Source organism: Cavia porcellus, unplaced genomic scaffold (assembly GCF_034190915.1).
Source record: "Cavia porcellus strain 051 isolate PalLab524CR breed Dunkin Hartley unplaced genomic scaffold, mCavPor4.1 scaffold_9, whole genome shotgun sequence".
NCBI classification, from domain to species: Eukaryota; Metazoa; Chordata; class Mammalia; order Rodentia; family Caviidae; genus Cavia; species Cavia porcellus.
Window position 1 is genome coordinate 47,374,299 of NW_026947492.1, and position 19,637 is coordinate 47,393,935.

At 43.7% G+C, this 19,637-nt stretch overlaps 1 protein-coding gene and 1 long non-coding RNA gene across 3 annotated transcripts; one reads left to right on the plus strand and one right to left on the minus strand.

The window, feature by feature from the left end:
* The first annotated feature begins 1,860 nt into the window (after window positions 1-1,860).
* Window positions 1,861-11,134, plus strand: Fzd4 (frizzled class receptor 4). 2 transcript variants are annotated; one of them, XM_003468606.5, is made up of 2 exons: window positions 1,861-2,445; window positions 4,773-11,134. In XM_003468606.5, the coding sequence occupies exons 1-2, from the start codon at window positions 2,158-2,160 to the stop codon at window positions 6,099-6,101; spliced, it is 1,617 nt and encodes a 538-aa protein (XP_003468654.1). In that variant the 5' UTR covers window positions 1,861-2,157; the 3' UTR covers window positions 6,102-11,134. The 2 variants fall into 2 exon arrangements, with proteins under 2 accessions (XP_003468654.1, XP_063112363.1); XM_063256293.1 differs by lacking the exon at window positions 1,861-2,445 and adding an exon at window positions 2,454-3,827.
* Window positions 9,575-19,431, minus strand: LOC134477676 (uncharacterized). The gene is made up of 2 exons (XR_010049806.1): window positions 19,313-19,431; window positions 9,575-17,943 (listed from the first exon to the last, which is right to left on the minus strand). It is a non-coding gene; the product is annotated as an uncharacterized LOC134477676 (long non-coding RNA).
* Between the last annotated feature and the right edge of the window lie 206 nt (window positions 19,432-19,637).

Genomic DNA, 19,637 nt, shown 5'->3' on the forward strand with positions numbered 1-19,637 from the left:
GCACTACTGAGCACAGGTGCACAGAAGATTCAAACCCTACCGCTGAGAACATTAATATCTATCTAGGAACACTTTCTGGGGAAATAATCTTGCCCTCTATCTTGGCTTCTGTTGGGCCCTGGTTTGTTCATCTTGTTACTTTTTTTAACTATTAGTTTTGTTCCAGCCTCAGTTACCTAGTCTTTTTAAGGAACTAATAAATGTTCCTTCAATGGGAGGTGATGATGCTGATTGTGGACAATGCAGATTCTATGGCATTGAGCATTCTAGGCACAGAGCCAAACACCAAAAAACATTGATTCTTGCCTTCAGCCTAGTTGCCAACATAAGAAAAGGAAACTTAAAAATACAAAACAAAATATGAGCACCACACAAATGATACTGACATTCTTCCAACTCCTCTCTGGCCTCTGGCATGTGCCAGAGAAGGAGCTGAAGTGAGAGGATACAAACAGCCCCAGGGAAACAGTGGCACGTGTTGGGCAGAAGCATGTTGAAAAGAAGATAGAAATTCCTACCGATATCCTCATACTTAGCATCGGGCTGACCTCTCATTCTCCTAGCAAAGCAAAAGAATAGCCAAGTTACTCAGGGTTTACCCCGTGCTAAACACTGCTAAGTGATTTGTAAGCATTATCTCATTTATTCTCAGAACAATTGTGTGAAGTAGACATGAGTTTTCCTCAGAAGTTGGCCAGATGCCAAGTGTCAGGCTCAGAAAGGCACAGGAGCTTGACTACAGTCAAACAAGGGCTTAGGAATCCACCTGCTCAGAGTTTCTCTGGCTGACAGTAAAGTGAAAAGGTGGACCAGCACAAAATGCCTAGGGCTGGGAATGAGAGTGAGGAAAGTTACATGGGAACCTGGGTTGCCAGATCTCCAGAATACCTTGCAGAAGCACAATAAGAACGAATGGGGGGCGTACTGCAGCGGGGGTGGGGGGCGGTGTTGCCCGGGAGGCTGGGGAAGGGAAGCCCAGGTCTTTGGCGCCCCTTCGCCCGCAAGGCCCAGGGCAAACCTCTGGCCTCCTGCCCTCTCACCCTCCCAACCTTATTTAGAAACCGTGTCCCCGAGGCAGGAAGGGCGGCGGGCCGAGAGCACGGAGCGTCCCGGTCTCATTTCCTCTCGAATCCCCCTGTGGAATTCCATTTCATACGGTGAGGAAATCGGAGCGCGAGCCCGTCGGGGCCGCTGCTGGGCGCCTCCCCCACTGGGCTGCGGACGGCCACTCGGGGCGCGGGCGGGGGAAGGGAGCTGGGAGGGAAAATACCCTGTACCAGGCGCGGTGCTAAGCGTTTTATGCTTTAATCCTCCCAAATCACTTCACGGATGAGGAACTTGACGCTGAGAGGTTGGGCAATTTGCTCAAGGTCACACAGCTCGGACTGCAAATCACCATCCCTGTAAATCCAAATCCCGTGTTCTTTTGTGTACATTTTTCTGGTTGCTGAGGAAGTGGACATGGACCGAGGTGACAGCTGCAAGGAGTAGAGTAAGAAAGGAGGCGCAATCAGGCAGAACTTCTCACCTGGGAGAGGTGGGGGCAGGTTGGCTCCGGCAGGCGCTGCCGGGCTCGGTGGCCACCGGGCCCTACAGAGCCCGGAGCCTAGAGGCTAACAGCGCCCGGAGCCGTGCAGGGAGGGGCCGGGCGGCGGGGAGCGGGGCGGGCCCGAGGCGGTACCGGGGCGGGGGCCTGACCCTTGCAGCGGGAGAGCGGCCCCGCCCCAAGGCCCCGCCCCTCCGGCCCACGGCGCCCGCCCATTGGTCGGGCGCGCCGTCCGTCCCGTCCCGCCACCGCCCAGCGAACCTCCTGCGCCGCCGAGGACTTCGGCCGCGAGAGCGGCGAGGCGCTGAGCGCTGGCGGGCTTCTCCCGGGGCGCACAGCGGGGTCGGCCGGCGCCGGGTTGTGGGCTCACCGCCTCCAGCCATGACCCTTGCAGTCCGTCCCCTGGTCTCGCCCCGGGGCGTCTAATTTCCCACACAGTCGTACGCAGCTGGTGGAGAGGCGGCCACTGCTCCCTCGTCGCCCTTGGCGCCTTATCACACTCCCTGGGAGCTGGGAGCAGCGCGAGCAGCCGGCGCTCCGGTGCAAACTGGGGGTGTCTGCTGGAAGAGCCCCCGCCGCCGCCGCCGCCCCCGCTGCCCTGGTCTCTGGCCATGGCCTGGCGGGGCGCGGGGCCGAGCGTTCCCCGGGCGCCCAGAGGAAGCGCCGGGCTCAGTCTGGGGCTGCTGCTGCCGTTCCTGCTGCTTCTGGGGCCAGCGCGGGGCTTTGGGGACGAAGAGGAGCGGCGCTGCGACCCCATTCGCATCTCCATGTGCCAGAACCTCGGCTACAACGTGACCAAGATGCCCAACCTGGTGGGACACGAGTTGCAGGCAGACGCCGAGCTGCAGCTGACAACTTTCACGCCCCTCATCCAGTACGGCTGCTCCAGCCAGTTGCAGGTGGGCGACCCCGACCGCTGGCGGGACCCCTGGGCAGGGACGCCCCAGACTCCCTCCTTGGAGCTAGTGCCAAGTCGAGCGCCCCGTCCCCTTCCTAGCCCGCGGGGTGCAGCTCCCCTGGAAAAGAGATTCCCATCCCCACCACCACTTTGCAGTCCCTTCTCAGAGACTGGAAGCCAAAACGTTGTGTAAGTCATCTGGCTTGCGAAAGAACCCACTCTTACACCCCGCCCTTCCGTTTCTCTCCCCTGCCCACCCATGTCTGGCCAAGCCCCTAACCCCAGTGGAGTTAAGGGTTATCTTTGCCAAGGATTCTGGCCACCGCTGTTAGGTGGGCGAGTCTCCAACAGGGCAGCCAGCTGCAGCTCAGACTTGGAAGGAGAGATAAGGAGACAGGAACTTCTCCTCCCTTCCCCGACCCTTACCGACCTCCTTTCTCCCCATATTTGGGGGGGTGGGGAGTGAGTTATTAAATAAAATACCACTGCTCTATTTCTGCGGAACGGCCTCTCTGCGCATATTCCCACACGGTTTTAGAGGTCATTGCAAGAAGGAGTTACTGTGTTGGCCTGAGTTCTTTCTTATTCTCAGGGTCAAAGGCAGGTTTAGTGCTTGGAGGGAAAGAAAAGGCTTCAGGAAAGTAGTTGGTATATCAGAAGGTTTTTCTCCCTCTATTTTAAAAGTTATTAAATTTTTTTAAAGCTTTGCAATGTGTAATGATACAGAGTTTGTTCTAAAATAATAAATGAAAAAATTTACATATACAGCCCATTCGCCAGGTGAAGCAGAAAGAAAATTTAAAAATTTACCATCGTGTTTAGATTGATAAGGCTGAGGGAGTTTTAAAAGTTTAGAAAAGAGAGCAGCTGGGGAAAAAATAGAAGTTAGTGTCCAGGCTGAACGCTTCAGAAACCTATGGTTCTGGCTCTAAGTTCTTGAGAGATAAGAAGCAGACATACTGTTTACTTACTAGCTGCATGTTTTTACATAGGTCATTTTAAAAGTTAGATTGTGGTTTTGGAAAGATGGTTGGGATTAGACCTGTTGCTGGTGAAATATCCCTGTGGAAGTTTCAGAATTTTCAAAATAGGTTATAAAAGCTTAAGAAATGATCTTGTAGCTCTCAGTTTGGAAACAGCACATATCCTGACATCAGTGGCAATTTTCTTGGAGAAACAGCTTTTGCAGGGATATATATTTTTAATTACATGTATCCTGGGGAAGCAGCCAAGCTGTTTTGAAGGACGGGACTGGATCCCTTTACATGCTGGAAAATAGTTACTTGTAACTCTAGACTTCATAGACAACATCTGTAAGGAGCCAAGGAGACTGTTTATCAATGCCGGAGGAATTGAGGACAGCAACTGGACTCTCCCTTGCTGGTATTGCATTTTCAGTGACTTTACATTTCCATTTTCTTATTGTGTTTCATTATTATTCACTGAAGAAACCCTAACCAAATAAACCCCCAACTGACCAGAGACCTCTATTTGCAGCTCATTCTTGGGTCTAACAGAGTCTTAGTACATTTTTTGTCCTAATATGGGACTGATTTAAATTTTTTAAAAAAGATTATTAATGGTGTCTATATTTTTTACATTTTTAAAGATGATAAAGAAATGGACATTAGAAGAAAACACCCCCTTACTAAGTCATTTTACTAGACTCTTTAGCTCTTTCAAATAGTAGGTAATACTGGGATGATCACATATACCTTAATCCTGGGGACTCTGGCGCACTGTGCCTCAACGATCACAATCTTGAGCCCACCCTGGGCAGTTTAGCAACTTGACAAGATGCTGCCTCAAAAAAAAATTTTTTAGAAGTTTTTATTAGTACATGTTTGCAATATATAATGATAACATTTTTTGTAGGGAATTGGTACATGTACATCAAAATTATTTTTTTCCCCTCTTTCTTCTATTCTCCTTTGATTTTGCCAGCATTAGGTTCACTTATTTTACCTTGGAAATGGGCTGGAGCTGGAGCTCAGTGCAAAGATCCTGGGTTCAATCCCCATTATCACAATAGCTAAATAGGGAAGAAGTTTGAAAATTAATTTTTAAAGTTTTATTTTTTAATGATTATAAGAAGAAAGATTATATAATTCTTTAGCCCTACTTCTCTCTCTCTCTCCACACTAAGAAGAGTTTTTAAAAATAATAGGTTATTAGGCACCCTCGTTGGAGGTTTAACAGACAGATGCCCAGTAGCCTGATTTAAAAGTAGGTGTGTACATTATCTAGAAGCATTCACTCAGCTTTGTGCAAGCATTTGATTAAACTTCCAAGTCATTGTTTTCTTTGTTCATTTTATTACTTTTCCAGTTCTTCCTCTGTTCCGTTTATGTACCAATGTGCACAGAGAAGATCAACATCCCCATCGGCCCATGTGGTGGCATGTGTCTCTCAGTCAAGAGACGCTGTGAGCCTGTCCTGAAGGAATTTGGATTTGCCTGGCCCGAGAGTCTGAACTGCAGCAAATTTCCACCCCAGAATGATCACAACCACATGTGCATGGAAGGGCCAGGTGATGAAGAGGTGCCCTTACCTCACAAAACCCCCAGCCAGCCTGGGGAAGAGTGTCACTCTGTAGGAACCAATTCTGATCAATACATCTGGGTAAAAAGGAGTCTGAACTGTGTTCTCAAGTGTGGCTATGACGCTGGCTTATACAGCCGCTCGGCCAAGGAGTTCACTGATGTGTGGATGGCAGTGTGGGCCAGCCTGTGCTTCATCTCCACCACCTTCACCGTGTTGACTTTCCTGATTGATTCTTCCAGGTTTTCTTACCCTGAGCGCCCCATCATATTTCTCAGTATGTGCTATAATATTTATAGCATTGCTTATATTGTCAGGCTGACTGTAGGCCGGGAAAGGATATCCTGCGATTTTGAAGAGGCTGCAGAACCTGTTCTCATCCAAGAAGGACTTAAGAACACAGGATGTGCAATAATTTTCTTGCTGATGTACTTTTTTGGAATGGCCAGCTCCATTTGGTGGGTTATTCTGACACTTACTTGGTTTTTGGCAGCTGGACTCAAATGGGGTCATGAAGCCATTGAAATGCACAGCTCTTATTTCCACATTGCAGCGTGGGCCATCCCTGCAGTGAAAACCATTGTCATCTTGATTATGAGACTGGTGGATGCAGATGAACTGACTGGCCTGTGCTATGTTGGTAACCAAAACCTTGATGCCCTCACTGGCTTTGTGGTGGCTCCACTCTTTACTTACTTGGTTATTGGAACTTTATTCATTGCTGCAGGTTTGGTGGCCTTATTCAAAATTCGCTCAAATCTTCAAAAGGATGGGACAAAAACAGATAAGTTGGAAAGGCTCATGGTCAAGATTGGTGTCTTCTCAGTACTGTACACAGTTCCTGCAACCTGTGTGATTGCTTGTTATTTCTATGAAATCTCCAACTGGGCGCTCTTTCGGTATTCTGCAGATGACTCAAATATGGCAGTTGAAATGTTGAAAATTTTTATGTCTTTGCTGGTGGGTATCACTTCAGGAATGTGGATTTGGTCTGCCAAAACTCTTCACACGTGGCAGAAGTGTTCCAATAGATTGGTGAATTCTGGGAAGGTAAAGAGAGAAAAGAGAGGGAATGGTTGGGTGAAGCCTGGGACAGGCAATGAAACTGTGGTATAGTCTAGCCATCCTCTGTATGTTCCTCGTTTTGAAGAGAGAAATGCCAGCATTCTTTGGAAGTGCTACTAGAAGTCTGATGCAATCAATCTCAGTTTGAACAAACTAGCAACACTCAAGAAACCCCCATCAGTCCACTACCCATCACTCCCACCCCGGCAACGTAAAAACCAGCGATTTTTGCCACAGACTTTGGAATGATCCACAAATGGAAAAGCCGGTTACAGGCTTTCAAAGCTGTGAAAAATCAAAATGTTGATCATTTTAACAGGTCGCAGCTTGGAGCATGAAGGTCCTGCCTAGATTCCAGCAAGTCGAGGGCGATGCTGTTTTTCCCTCTAGGGTGGGATTTGAGCTGTGAGTTGATAACTTGAAGAAAGAAAGATTAATTTTTTTAACCCTTTAAAATGTTAAATACTAACTAAGTCTTTCAGATAGCAAAGTGATCTATAAACACTGGAAATGTTGAGTTCAGAGGAGTGTTACAAGAGTTTTATAGTTTGGCTGATCTAACATAAACATCTTTTTGTGGTGCACTGTCTTCTGTTTAGAACTTTGTGGATTGCACTCCCAAGAGGTGGTGTCAAAATATTTCAGTGCCTTTGTCATAAAACAGAATTGTTTGAACAAACAAAGTACTGTTCTGACAAATATAAGGTATCCAGTGGATTTTTCTTCTTTCTCCTCCTCTCTTGAATTTCAACATCTTTCTTCTAGGCTTCTGCTGTTTTCATTTTACACTAATGACTCAAAAAAAGGTATTTTTATAGGAATTTTTGCAATGCAGCTTGCTTAATGAGGGGGGAAGGAAGGGTAATTCACTTTCTGACAATCACTTAATTCAGAGGAAAATGAGATTTATAAAGTTGACTTACCTTACCAACCCCAGAGACCTATTGCATTGAGCAATGGGGACTTAATATATTTTACTTTGTGTGATTGCATCTACGCAGACGCCAGTCTGGAAGAGTTGAAATGTTAAATTTCTTGGCAACTTTGCATTCACACAGATTAACTGTGTAATTTATGTGTGTCAATTACAATTAAAAGCACATTCTTGGACCATGACATAATATACTCAACTGACTTTAAAACTATGGTCATCTTGCATTCTTAGACTGATAGTGCCTTTTACTCCTTAGCTTAAGAATGTTATCAGAGTCTAGTCTACTTACCACACTGGAGACTTATTCATTTTTGTAAAAGGAACTAAGGACAGCTAATCCAACTACTTGGCGCATAATTGTTCCCTAGTAATTGACAAAGGCTCCTTATAAGATTTCATTGGAGGCAGTGTGGCCTGGAGTATTTATGTGGTGCTTAATGAATCTCCAGAATGCCAGCCAGGAGCTGGATTGGTTAGTAGGGAATAAAGTGTAGACCATATGAAATGAACTGCAAAATCTAACAGTGCAGGTCTTAATTGCCTTATGTGGAAGTATCCAAAGCTTTTAAAATTTATGCTTTAAGTTCCTCACAAGGGGGTACCCCCTAGCAGCCTATCAAAAGTAGCAGTTCTTTTAAAATTGTAGCTGGCCTTTTTCTTAATCTGCCTTAGGCATTCTACTCACCAGAACTCTGGGACAATTTGTTGTCAGTGTCACAGGTTGCTATTCTTATAATTCATATCTGTCTTTGCTTCAGCAACTGCTTTGTAATAACTTATTATTTATTAATTCATACCTTTTAAAATAGATAGGAAAACTTTCTTGACTGTTGTGGAGGAACATTTCCAGACCCTCAAAGTTACAAATAGGTGATCAAATTCTGGAAATAAGCATGTCTTTTTATTTTGGTATGAGCTTCATGCCCATGGTTTGACATTTCTGTCGTTTTTTCCTCTTGTTTTCTTTTCACATGTTACTGAACTGCTTGTGATCAAGATACATATAAGGGCCATTGCATGTTTGCAAGAGAATGTACTGGGGCTTTTGAAATATAAGCTATCTAAGCCTGGGTGGCCCCTGCTGCTTTGTGCTGTTGGGTTAGGGCTCGGAGAACATGAGAATTGATCGCTGGAAGGACCAGTTTAGCTCTATTTGAGGCTGCATTGCCCACAAAATATAAAATGTGAATTCCCCATGCTGCTTGCAGATAGTTCCCATAGCTGTTCAGGACCCTGGAGCATGCACCCCAGAGCAGAGCCTGCCCTTACTCATGCTCCACCCTGGTGTCTTGGGAGTTGTGTGGAGAGTTTAGCCCAGGGAAGGAAAGTAAGGTCACACAGTGAGGGAGTAAGTGCCCTTGCTGCTGGAGTTTGGGCTTTCTAAGGCAGATTTCTTTATAAATCCTTCATGATTGTATGACCAAGGCAGCACCTAACAGATGTCAGTGTGGAGTAGGCATTCAGGATTTGTTAATGATTAAGTAAGAATCATAACAATAGAAGAGTGCTTGATTGAACTTGGACACTTAAATTCTAAATTCTGGAGCTGGTACCTTGACAGTGTTGAGAATTTGATCCACAGATTTTTGCCTTTTCAGGGAAAGGTACATTTGGTCAGAAGTAGATGTTGATACAGACTGGATCAGTAGCCTTAGCAGTGCCACAGTGTTATAGGCCTTTCTTTTCACATTCCAGACAATGGAGAGTGTTTACAGTTTCAAGAAAGGAACTTCGTGGCTGAGGAGTCAGTTTCCAGTGTCCTTCAAGCAACTCTACGTTTTGTTAAGTTGGTATTATTTCTAAAAAGCAAAAGTCTATTATGTATTCATTTATTGAGTGCCCACTGTGTGCAAAGCCCTATGTTGGTGCCTTAGGGATACTGAGGGAGGTAAGCTCTATTCTAATGAATATAAAATAGAGGTGCCCCTGGGTGTGCTCAGCTGCAGGTTTTGTAGGAGCCTCTAGAATTCAAATCAGTGTGTCGACCTCCTTCCGAGTCTCTGTACTTTTCGCCATCTTTCATCCTTTCCTAGAATTCCTTCTAAATCAGTTACAGGGGCTGCATCAAAATACCAGCTCTGCTTCATGACAATCTCTATAAAAGTCCCTAAGAAGACTGAGAATAAGATATATGAAAACAAGTTCCCACACCTACTGTGCTGGAGCAGGGGCAGGCAGGTTGTGTTTCAGCTGTTCCTTGTAACTTGTATAGGCATATTTGAAGACAGTGTATTACTAGGGAAAAAGTTAGGGTTTCTTTTCTCCTCTAAAATCTAGAATAAATAGGTCTGTTTGTAGCTTTTACAGAAATCCCTTGGCCTCCAGAGATATTATTAAACTGGACCAAGTGTACCTCAGTCCAACCTCCTCTCTGGTATATATTTTTTCCTGCTTCATAGAGGTCAAACCTTAAAACAGAGGAATGGGATGGAATTGGCCAGAACCATCTGGTTAAGCTATTTGATTGATTCATATCCTTCTTCCTTTATGGAGCCCCATTTCCTGATTGTTGAGACTGCTTCCGAGCTTGGCAGCTTGCTCAGGACCCTGAAATAGAGAAGGGGTGAAACTTTTCATTTCTCTGAGATCCTTTTTGATTTTTCTTCTTTCCTTGGTCACTCCCTTACCAGTATTCCCCAGAAACAGAATCTGGAAAACTTCTGTGTTATATTCTGCATCATGATTCTGTCAAGCACCCCCAGCTTTGAACTCTCTGGCCCCTGCATTCTTGGTCATGGGATTGAGTGGTTGCCTTTTGTGTTGAGAACCAAGATGGCACCTGAGGACAGGAAGGTGAACTCAGCGTCTTCATCCCAATAGGGAGAAGCTCATTTGAAGAGATCTCACTGGGATGGTGTAATTTTGGTTTCTCATCAGGTAGCTACAGTAGCAGTTACAAAACAGAACCACAGAGCACAGACTTTGGAAGGAAACTCTTAAAATCAGACTACATCTTGAGTTTCATTCTGTGATAGAGGGAATTGGAGAGTTGCTCTTCTAGCCCGTCAAGTCAAGTCCCTGGACTCTGACAATTTTCTTTGTTCCTTTATTGTGTTTGAATTCAGAGTCCATGTCAGGGTTCACATTGTGTCTGGCGAAGGACTTGGGTTAACATTTTTCTTCTGTGGCTAGGTCACAGATCTTGGAAACTGAAGGAAAGTATTGTACTCCTACAAAGCAAGAGATACTGGAACCTTAAATAATGGAGTTTGTTTCACTGTAGCCTGGATAGAGCTCCCTGTTGCTGCCAGTTGCCATGCAAATGTGTAGTAATGGCATGCTTGACAGTACCAGGAGGGAAGTGAACCATGGATCTCCTTGACATGCCTCTTCCCCTGGTAGGTCCAGTTGCCCCATAGGGGCTTGTTTGTATCTTGATTACCTTATGTCACCTTTTTGCATCAGCAAGTTCCTGGTATTCACCCAGGTAGTTTGTAGGGGACCTTTTTGGGATCCCATATGAGCCATGTCCTCAAAACTCTTATACCTCTTTTGATTTCCTGCAATATTCAGTACATTACCACTGTCATTGAAAAAAGGGTTGAGAGCAGTTCTGCCCCACAGAGTTGGGGTCCATCTTTCCTCTCAGGTTGTTAAAAATTCCCAATCCTGTTAATAGGCCCTGACTTTGTTGTGGATTTGGGGAAGGGCATGCTGCTTTCTCCATCTCTCCCAGAGGGGCATGTAGATGGTTCTGAGTTTCTCCTACCTCACAGGGATGTTGTGAGGCTTTAGAAAGTCTAAATGAAGATGAAGAAGGCTTCTTGAGCTCTTCATACGAAAGGTAGACTAAATATCAGGTGCAATCTGCAAAAAGGTAAAGTAAGACTCCGTCTGCTTTGTATGGCAGTCAAACTAGTTGTTCTCTGGCCTATTCTTAGATCCTCATGGCACCCCACAGCTCCAGAAACCTGGAGGCCAAACCCGGGGACTTTCTGATGTTCAACATAGAGGTACCAGGCAAATTCCTGTACACATCCCCTGAGTGAATTGCTGAATTTCAAAGTAAGAAGACCCTGCTTTTAAGGATGTACAAAAGTATGTCTGCATTGATGTCTGTACTGTAAATTTCTAATTTATCACTGTACCAAAAAACCCTTGCTATTTAATTTTTGTATTAAAGGAAAATAAAGTTTTGTTTATTAACGAATGTGTGTTGGCTTATTTCTGAAAGTATAGGATGGGTCCTAGGAAACATATATGCCCAGCAGTAAGAAAGAGGGGACTCAGTTTGCATGGCAGATTGAAAAATACTTTCTTGGAGCCTCTTTGTTTATTTTCACTAGTGCTATTTTTCCTCTCTGGGATTTCTTCTGGGTCAGCAAACTCCAACAATCCAGGGTCAACAGAATTTATCACTACTGTGATCCTCAGTAGCTCTCAAGTAGATTGCAGATGCTTTGGATGTAAATGTAGTTCTCCAAGTGTTATTCCCATGACAACTCTTCTTGCCATTTCTAGGGGTGACCATCTTCTAAGTCCTGTTAACTTCATTTGGTAGCATGAAAACATTTTCTTATCACTGCTAGAGCTTTGGGCCTTTTGAGAAGGGAAACAGAAGCTTTTTGAAAACATTCAATTTTTATCTTATTTTTTTTCTGACCACAATAATTCTGTTTTGTGTAATAGACAAGACAGTATGTTACATCAGTCATTCAGGAAAACATCTTCTTTACCTAATTTTATAAACTGGGTGGTCTGCATCCTCACATCCAGAAAAGTCATTGGACAAAGCAAATTCAAAGCAATTAGCAGGACATTGCCATGGGGTCCAAAATATTATGGACCACACAGAGAAAAGAGCTACTACCATTGGAGAAATCTGCTGATGTGCCTGAGATCAGCCCTCTTGGTTTGCTTTTAAATTTCTTGCCACTCTTTAACTTTCCATGAATACTACCCTGTCTTGGGGTGAGTAAAAAGTCCAGGGTACAAGGATTTGAAATACCCTTCTCCTTATCTGCATATTGCTATTGTACTTTTATCTCAAACCTTAAATGAAAGGAAGCATGTAATTTAAATTCTCTTCCCTGTAAGACAGGCTATGTTTCTCATTCCATTACCTACTCATTAAGTAGTTATGAAGTTAAGGAAAAGTCAACACAATCTGGAATGAATTCACCATAATCCCTTCCACTTGTAGAAGCACTTTCCCAATAGAAAATACTTACATGATTATACTTCATTCTCACAGCATTTCTGAAGTAAGCAGGGCAAGCACTGTCTTTCTCCAGACTTACAGAGGGCAAGGGGAACACAAGAGGAAGCTGGGAAGCTGGATGGCCAGATCTTCTGTCTCACTCAGGGTTTGTGTTTGTTTTCACTTTACACAGGTTTTCATTTTTGCTTTCACTTCACATTCCTATGGGTTGCATTGTCCTGTTCAAGTTCTAACCCCCAATACTTGTGAATGTGACCTTATTTGGAAACAGTTTCTTTTCAGATGTAATTAAGTTAAAGTGAGCTCATACTAGATTAGAGGGGCACCTAGCCCCTCTAATCCATCTATAAAGAAGGAAATGTAGACACAGAGGAAAATGCCTTGTGATCTGTTGGGAACCTCTCAAACCCAGAGAGAACCATGGAGGATTCTTCCTCAGAGCCTCTAGAAGGAACCAAACTTGAGTTCAGACTTCTAGCTTTCAGAACAGTACGAGAGTAAGTTTCTGTTGTCTTAAGCCTCTGGGTTTGTGATAATTTGTTATGGGTCCCTTAGGGAACAATGCATACTCTAGTCCTCTGATTTCTTTACTACAAAGTACTTCATTGAATGTGGATGAATCTTTGCCAGACATTATCTCAATAGTGATATCTGGCCATGAGCTTCTGTTTTTGAGCTTCTGTTTTTGAAGATAATGTAACATAATCACTATAGGGAATATCTTTATCTATAAACTTCACCTACAGTATAAACCTTATGACCCTCAACTGGTCAAAACTGGTCTTGGTTGATCTCTCACCCATCCACCCGCAATGGGAGCTCTGTGTGAAGGGGCAGGACCCTAGCTGGAATGCAGCTCAAGGGTTTTTAGCATTTCTGTCCTGAGAACTGATTTTTTCTCTTTCCCATTTTAGCTTTCGCATGCAATCATAATTTTAAAGTTGAGCTGACTCTTGACTGAAGAGGTCAGCCTTGGTCTCTGTTTTTAGAGATTCTGTGAACAGAAATAAACCACATTGGGAGAAGGGCTTCATCCTCTCCTCAGTTTTTCTTTGCAATATGACTAAGTTGGTAAGATATCATTCAATATTCTGGAAATATGTTGGACTTGCACAAATTTAGCCCAAAAAAGCCTTTCAAAATGGGCTGTGGTATTACCTGGAATGCTTAGAGCCACCGTGGCATATTCTTTTAGCCTCCTATTCTAGAATTTATTGATCCTTCCATTCAGCTCTCATGACAAAAGATTCCAACGTTTCTGTTTTCCACAGGGAGAAAACCGCAAAAATCCCTTCCCATCAATTGGCTGATTTTCATCCACTTCCCTCATGGCCTCCTATCAGCACGTAGATGACCTTTGAAATTCTTCCTTCTGAAGATTTTTAGTCTATGAAAAAAACTGTTATACCTAAGCACATATTCAGTATACAACTCAAAGTAGGGGAAGGGAGCAAAAAGGCTGAGTTGAACACTTAGATAGGGGCTTGGACTTCTGCAGGGAAGGCTGTGGGAAGCTGTGGAAGAGGAAATGCCCAGCAAGAAAGGGCTGCCTTCTTCATGTGGATGAAGTTTCCCATGTAGCAGGCACCTGTGGTGGTTTCCAAGCCAGCCAGGAAGTTCAGACCCCAGCCTCTTCTGCCTGAAGGGATTTTTGTGAGGTGGAAAGGAGGGAAGGATAACAAAAAAGAGGTTGTGTCTGCCTCTGCTGTTTTCTAGTACATATGTAAATTTCCTTTTCCAAAGGTTAGCTTTTCAGAGCCATTTTTTTTTTTTTTTTTTGTCGTCTTTTTCCTTTTTCTCAGTACTGGGGATTGAACTCACGACTGCCTGATTGCAAGGCAGGTGCTTATGCCGCTGAGCCAAATCCCCAGCCCCTTCAGAGCCATTCTTATGTTTGCAAAGGTCTGCAATTTTTTCTGAATAACCAACTTGAAATATACCAAAAAAGTATATTCGGGTGGTATATTTTGATCTCCTTCGCTCCAATCCTCTTTTCATCTAAGAACGTGCTTAATCTTAAATGGCTATGCCCTTCTACTTAAGAGATGAAATGATTTACTATGTAAATTTCTAAAGTGCCTGAGGATTGCATCATTTCAGTTGACATGAGGTAAAAAAAAAATGGGAAAAGTATAAGGCCATGAGATGGAATTGATAAGTCACATAGGAAAACTTGCTAGTTGCTCCAAGTTTTAGCATTTTTCTCATTTTAATTTTCCTCTCACACTTGTTCTGTCTGGGCAAGAGTCTCTCTATATGGCTATGGTTGATCTCAAACTCAGTCGGTCAAGCAGTTCTGCTTCACCCTGCCCAGGTGTGTGCGTGCATTTGTGTGTGTGTGTGTGTGTGTGTGTGTGTGTGTGTATGTGTGTATGTATGTATGTTTTCTTTTGCCTGAAAAGCTCTTTCCATCTTTCTCCAGCTAGGTTATGTCTGTTCATCTTTCACAACTGAAATCTATGTCATCTCTCCTGGGAAGAAGTCCTAGATCTTCCTGTTTATGACTTCCTGCCTCCCTTTGCAGCTCATTATTGGTCACGTTAAGCCTCTGAAAACTCTGTGCCTGTTTGCAAAGGTTTGTGACTGCATCCCTTTCCCCACTGACTGAGCTCCCAGAGCATGACTCCAGTCACTCAGATGGCCTCTCTGTGTATCCTAGAGCCTGGCACAGTTTCTGGAACATTTGTGGAAAGAAGGAAAGGAGGGATAAAGAGAATGGAAAAAGAGGAATGGAATAAGAAAAGAAAGACAGGAGATGAGGACGGACATGATTACCTTATTTAATAGGAATTTAGGAATTGAAAGGCTTTTGTGACAAATGTGGCCAGCAGAGAAGGGAAACCCAAGGTGACAAGAGCCATTACATCCAGCACTACTTTCTAGAAAAATGCTACAGCACAGAAAACATCTTAGCTTCAGCGATGGGTTGGAGGACCTGTTTCTCTGTGTTGCTTGCTGCACTTGTCTCTCCTTTATTTCCCTCCTCCTTCCCCCAACAAATGTAAATGCTGAGAGTCTACAACACTGGAGTGGGAGACGGAGAGATGGAGTGATTTAAAAATAAACAAAAGTGAGCCAGGCGTGGTGGTCCACGCCTATAATCCCAGCACTTCAGGAGGCTGAGACACAAGGATCTCAAATTTGAGCCCAGCATGGACAACTAAAAAACTTAGCAAGATGCTAAATAAAAAATTTTAAAAACGCCTGGGGATATAGCTCAGTGTAAAGGTACTGGGTTCACTCTGCAGGGCCACAAAACAAAATAAAACGACATGAAAGACAAATTCCAATTTACAGTCCCAAAATACAGGTGACAAAATAGAGAAAGAATTCAGCTGTTATTAGCAAGCTTAAAAAGCTAAACCTGGAAAAACAAATCCTCTGCGGCTTAGTAAGTATTTGTTGACTGGTAGGACAAGGGTCCACCATGTGCTAGCTACTGTCCTGGGGAGGCACTGTGGAGAAGACGGAGATAAATAGGACACAGTGTTCATTCCAGAAGTTTATGGCAGGAAGTCATGTCTCATTCTATCCCCTCCTCAAAATCAGTGCTGCTAGACCTATCAACCTCCTGTGTAATCTCTTCCTAACCTAAGGCCCAAGGTCTTGTTGCTTTAGCCAGGGTAGATCAGCTTCCGAGTGCCCAGCGTAGTGGAACAGTTTCTAAAGTGCTGTCAGCTCACCATTTGACCCCTAAAAGGATAGGCTGGCCTCATGGAAATTTGTGAGGAGAGCTCAGGGAAGAAGAGAAAGGGAGAGAGGTGGAGCATAGAGACTGTAACTCTTTTGAGACTGAATCTGCTCCTCTGAAATCAATGTGTAAAATACGAAAGTTAAAACTTACTTGCAATATCAGAGACATTTAGTCGCTGATGTGACTAAATGCTGCCTCCAGCTGAACATCTTTTCTAGGCATGTGTGTCAATTTATAATATTTCCATTGAGGAGAGCGTTACATAAATGCCCACATTACGGTGAGTCTGCCTCGTGTCTTTTGAACCTTTTTTCCTCGATACTTTTGCGTCGTAATTCTAGAACTTCAAAGTGATGACTCGATAAAGTCCAAAGATGTGTGTGCCCACTATTCCTACTTTACACAAAGTGAAAGGGATAAATCTGTGAATAAACCGACTGTGAGTTCCCTAAAGGGAGGTGCACAGCTTCAAGTCACTGCAGTGTAACAGGAGCCTGAATTTCTGGGAGTGGGAGGCAAAGAGGGCTGAGGCGAAGTTGTGAAAGGCCATGGCAGGGAGGGTGTATCTCTCCAGTGCTTGGCACAGGGGAGTGTGAAGGTCCCTGTCTGTGTAGGTATTTGTACCAACGCGGCTTTTTTTTATTCCTCTGAGGCTGTTGTGTGGGCTGCGGGCTGATGCATGGATGAGAAGCCATGAGACCTGAATAAAGGTAGAAGCAGGGAGATGCGAAAGGAGTGATTTTCAAAGACAACACCAGTGCCTGTGGATCCTCTGCAGCCTTGTTCAGTGAGCTGAATCTTTATTTCTAAAATGCACTCCAGTATTTCAGAGGCAAGGAATTTTGTTTGTGCTGTACATCTGATACAACACGCCCTATGTGGTCAGCTATAGATAAATAGCATGCAGAACCCCAGCAAACTACAGCAGTGACCAGCAGCCCTGGCAGCTTGGATTTCCGTGCTCTGAGATTCTCTCTTTGTCCAACGGTCAGCATGACACGTGTGGTGGTAGAAGGGCCAGAGTCCTTGTAGTAGACAGCAGTGTTTAATCATTTGTGGGGAGTTAAGGGCCTGTCAGCTCTTTGGGACTCTTAAGTTTCCTATCACAGTTTATCTCCTAAAATAGCTGACTTAATTCCATAATTAAAGCTCAGTTTAATAAAAGCTTAATCCTAGTCATGTCTCCTATCTAGGATTGCTTTCTGAACACAGTTTTCTTTACTAGATACTATTAAATGTAAGTCTGTTTTGCCTGACAGAGTCACCAAAAAAGATATCATAGGCACACACACTTTTCCTAGTCCTTTTCCTTTTAAATCAGAAATTCTGTATAACATTTTCCATAAGTGAGCAAGAAAACCACTTCCTAGGCTTTTTCTGCAACCCCCCTTTTTTAAACAACAGACCTTCCTCTTAGATTTACATCAGCATTTAGCTAACTTCCTGAACATTTCACCCATTTCCTGAACTTATTCTGAGGAAGGAAAAACATCCTCCTTCAGAAATAAATGCAAATAATCGCAGAGATTATTTCTATTAAATAAATAGTGTAAACCCAATGGAATTTCCTGCAAGACATACATTTACCACAGATATTTCAACAAAAATCTATGTTATGATTCTGTAAGACCCATCATTTTTGCAGTTAGGAAGCATTACAATCATTTTGTGATTCAAGAGATATGTTATTCAAGGAGTAAGTTCCAGACTGTTCCTAAGCTTCCTCCTGTTAAAAATAATTTTTTTTTTACTGAGAAATTTGAATACCGGGAAAATGATTTTTTTAGGTCAGTATTTTTTTTTAAAGCTTTGTTTCTGTTAAAACAGGATTCTTGTGACACCTAGTGGTGAAGAGAGGAAGAATAAATTCGGCAGGAATAGTAATTTAATACAGTTGATTGTCCTGAGAAATTAGGATTTTTTTTTTCGTTTATACGTTTGTTTAGGGGAAAACACACCTTACCAGCACTTCTTAGTACCCCTGCGCCTAGGAATTCTGAGAAGCAGTGACAGGCAACATTCACCTTCTGCGTTTCTGGCGCTGTTCTGTCCTCTTGATTGACATTTCCTCCTCCAGTGCCCGCCTCCAAGGGCTAACCTGGCCCTATTTTAAGAGTGAGTGAAAAATGTGAGGCTCTGCAGGAGGAAACACATCAATATATCAAGAGAACGATTTTGAGAAAGACTCTTCCCTTTTGGCTCTGTTTTAGTGGGGAGGAGTGCTTCTCATGAGGTCTTATAGGTGTATTTTCGGCTGGCAGCTTGTCACTTCTGAATGCATCACAGGGGCTTTCTGTGTTGGTTAGGTTAGAAGTGCCGTTTTGCTGATTTTTTATTTATTTGTTATTTCATACTGAAAACAGTGCTGAACTATATCTTCAGGCCTTTTTCAAATTTTGTTTTGAGACAGGGTCTCTCTAAATTGCCCAAGGGGACTTTTAAACGTCCAATCCTGCTGCCTCAGCCTCCCAATTGGCTAAGAGTAAAAGCATTCACCCTCACACACTGGCAGCAGTGGTAGACGTTTAAAGAGAGAGGTGATGGGGTCCCAGAGAGTGCAGACCTCTTCCTCGCACTCATGGCTCCTTCCAACAAAGACCATCGGGGCAGATGCATGTCTGGTCTCTTTGCCCAACCCCATGAAAGGACTTTTTAATTCACCACACAGACTTACATTCTTCTTTATGTCCAAACCCATTGGTGTGATACCTGTGACTTGGTGCTTCCCTTCTTTCCAGACTTGCCACCTGGGTTGCTCACGCACACCCTACACCCCAGCCAGCCACACTCCTTCCTGCTGCTCCTGGCCTCGTGCCTTCTCACCCTAATGCCTTTGCGGATGCCAGTTCCCTCAAGCAGAAGCACTTATCCTCCACGTTCCTCTGCTCACTCAAGTCCCCGAGGAAACATTTTGTCTTCTTGGAGCCTCACTGATCCCACTGAGTTGAAAGTGCCCTTCTTCAGGTCACTTTTGAACCCACCTCAAACATCTGCAACTGCATATGTCATGTTACATTACACTGTTGTCTGTATGTTTTTCTCCTAGACATCTCTCAGCATCTCAAGAAGAAGAACCCTGTGTGAGCCCAGCCCCCTGTCTTGTCCAGGTGCTCCACAAATGTTCACTGACACCCTGGCGTGCTGTAGCTTTACACTGCTCTACTGAGCTACAGTGTTTAAACAGAGCAAATTAAGTGTGGGGCAGATAATAGTTCAAGGGTAGAGTCAACAATGAGAGTAGTAGGGGTTTGAAAATGCACAATTTATTGTCCCAAATGACCCCAGGTTTAACTCCCTGAGAAATAATCTCTATGTTTGTCTGGTTCTAACATTGCAGGATTCTATTGTTAAGGGAGCCATGATCTAAAATACAGTATTTAAAGATCTGGAGTAATTGCAAGGAGTCTACAATTATTAACCAAAATATTTTATTACATGTGTCTTATTATTCTGGGGAGATGATCTGTACTCACCATAGAAGGTGTCTGTGATCTCGGATTAAATATCACTATTAAGAATCATTGGTCAGGGGCTGGGGATTTAGCTCAGCGGCATAAGCACCTGCCTTGCAAGCAGGCGGTCGTGAGTTCGATCCCTGGTACCGAGAAAAATGAAAAGGACAAAAAAAAAAAAAAAAAAAAAAAAAAAAAAAAAAAAAAAAAAGAATCATTGGTCAAAAAAGATGATCTCTACCAGATTGACAGGAGTTAATTTCATCCTTATGCTACAGAAAAGGTGTTTCAAATCCATCAGATTTTCTTCTACTGTCCTATGCTGGGGAACACTTACAGGTCCTGG

What these genes read in the sequence shown, in the direction of transcription:
- Fzd4 (XM_003468606.5), top strand. Translation starts at nt 2,158, where the DNA reads ATGGCCTGGCGGGGCGCGGGGCCGAGCGTTCCCCGGGCGCCCAGAGGA. An exon ending in GCTGCTCCAGCCAGTTGCAG is followed by an intron (nt 2,446 to 4,772) that starts GTGGGCGACCCC and finishes TTACTTTTCCAG; the next exon opens with TTCTTCCTCTGTTCCGTTTA.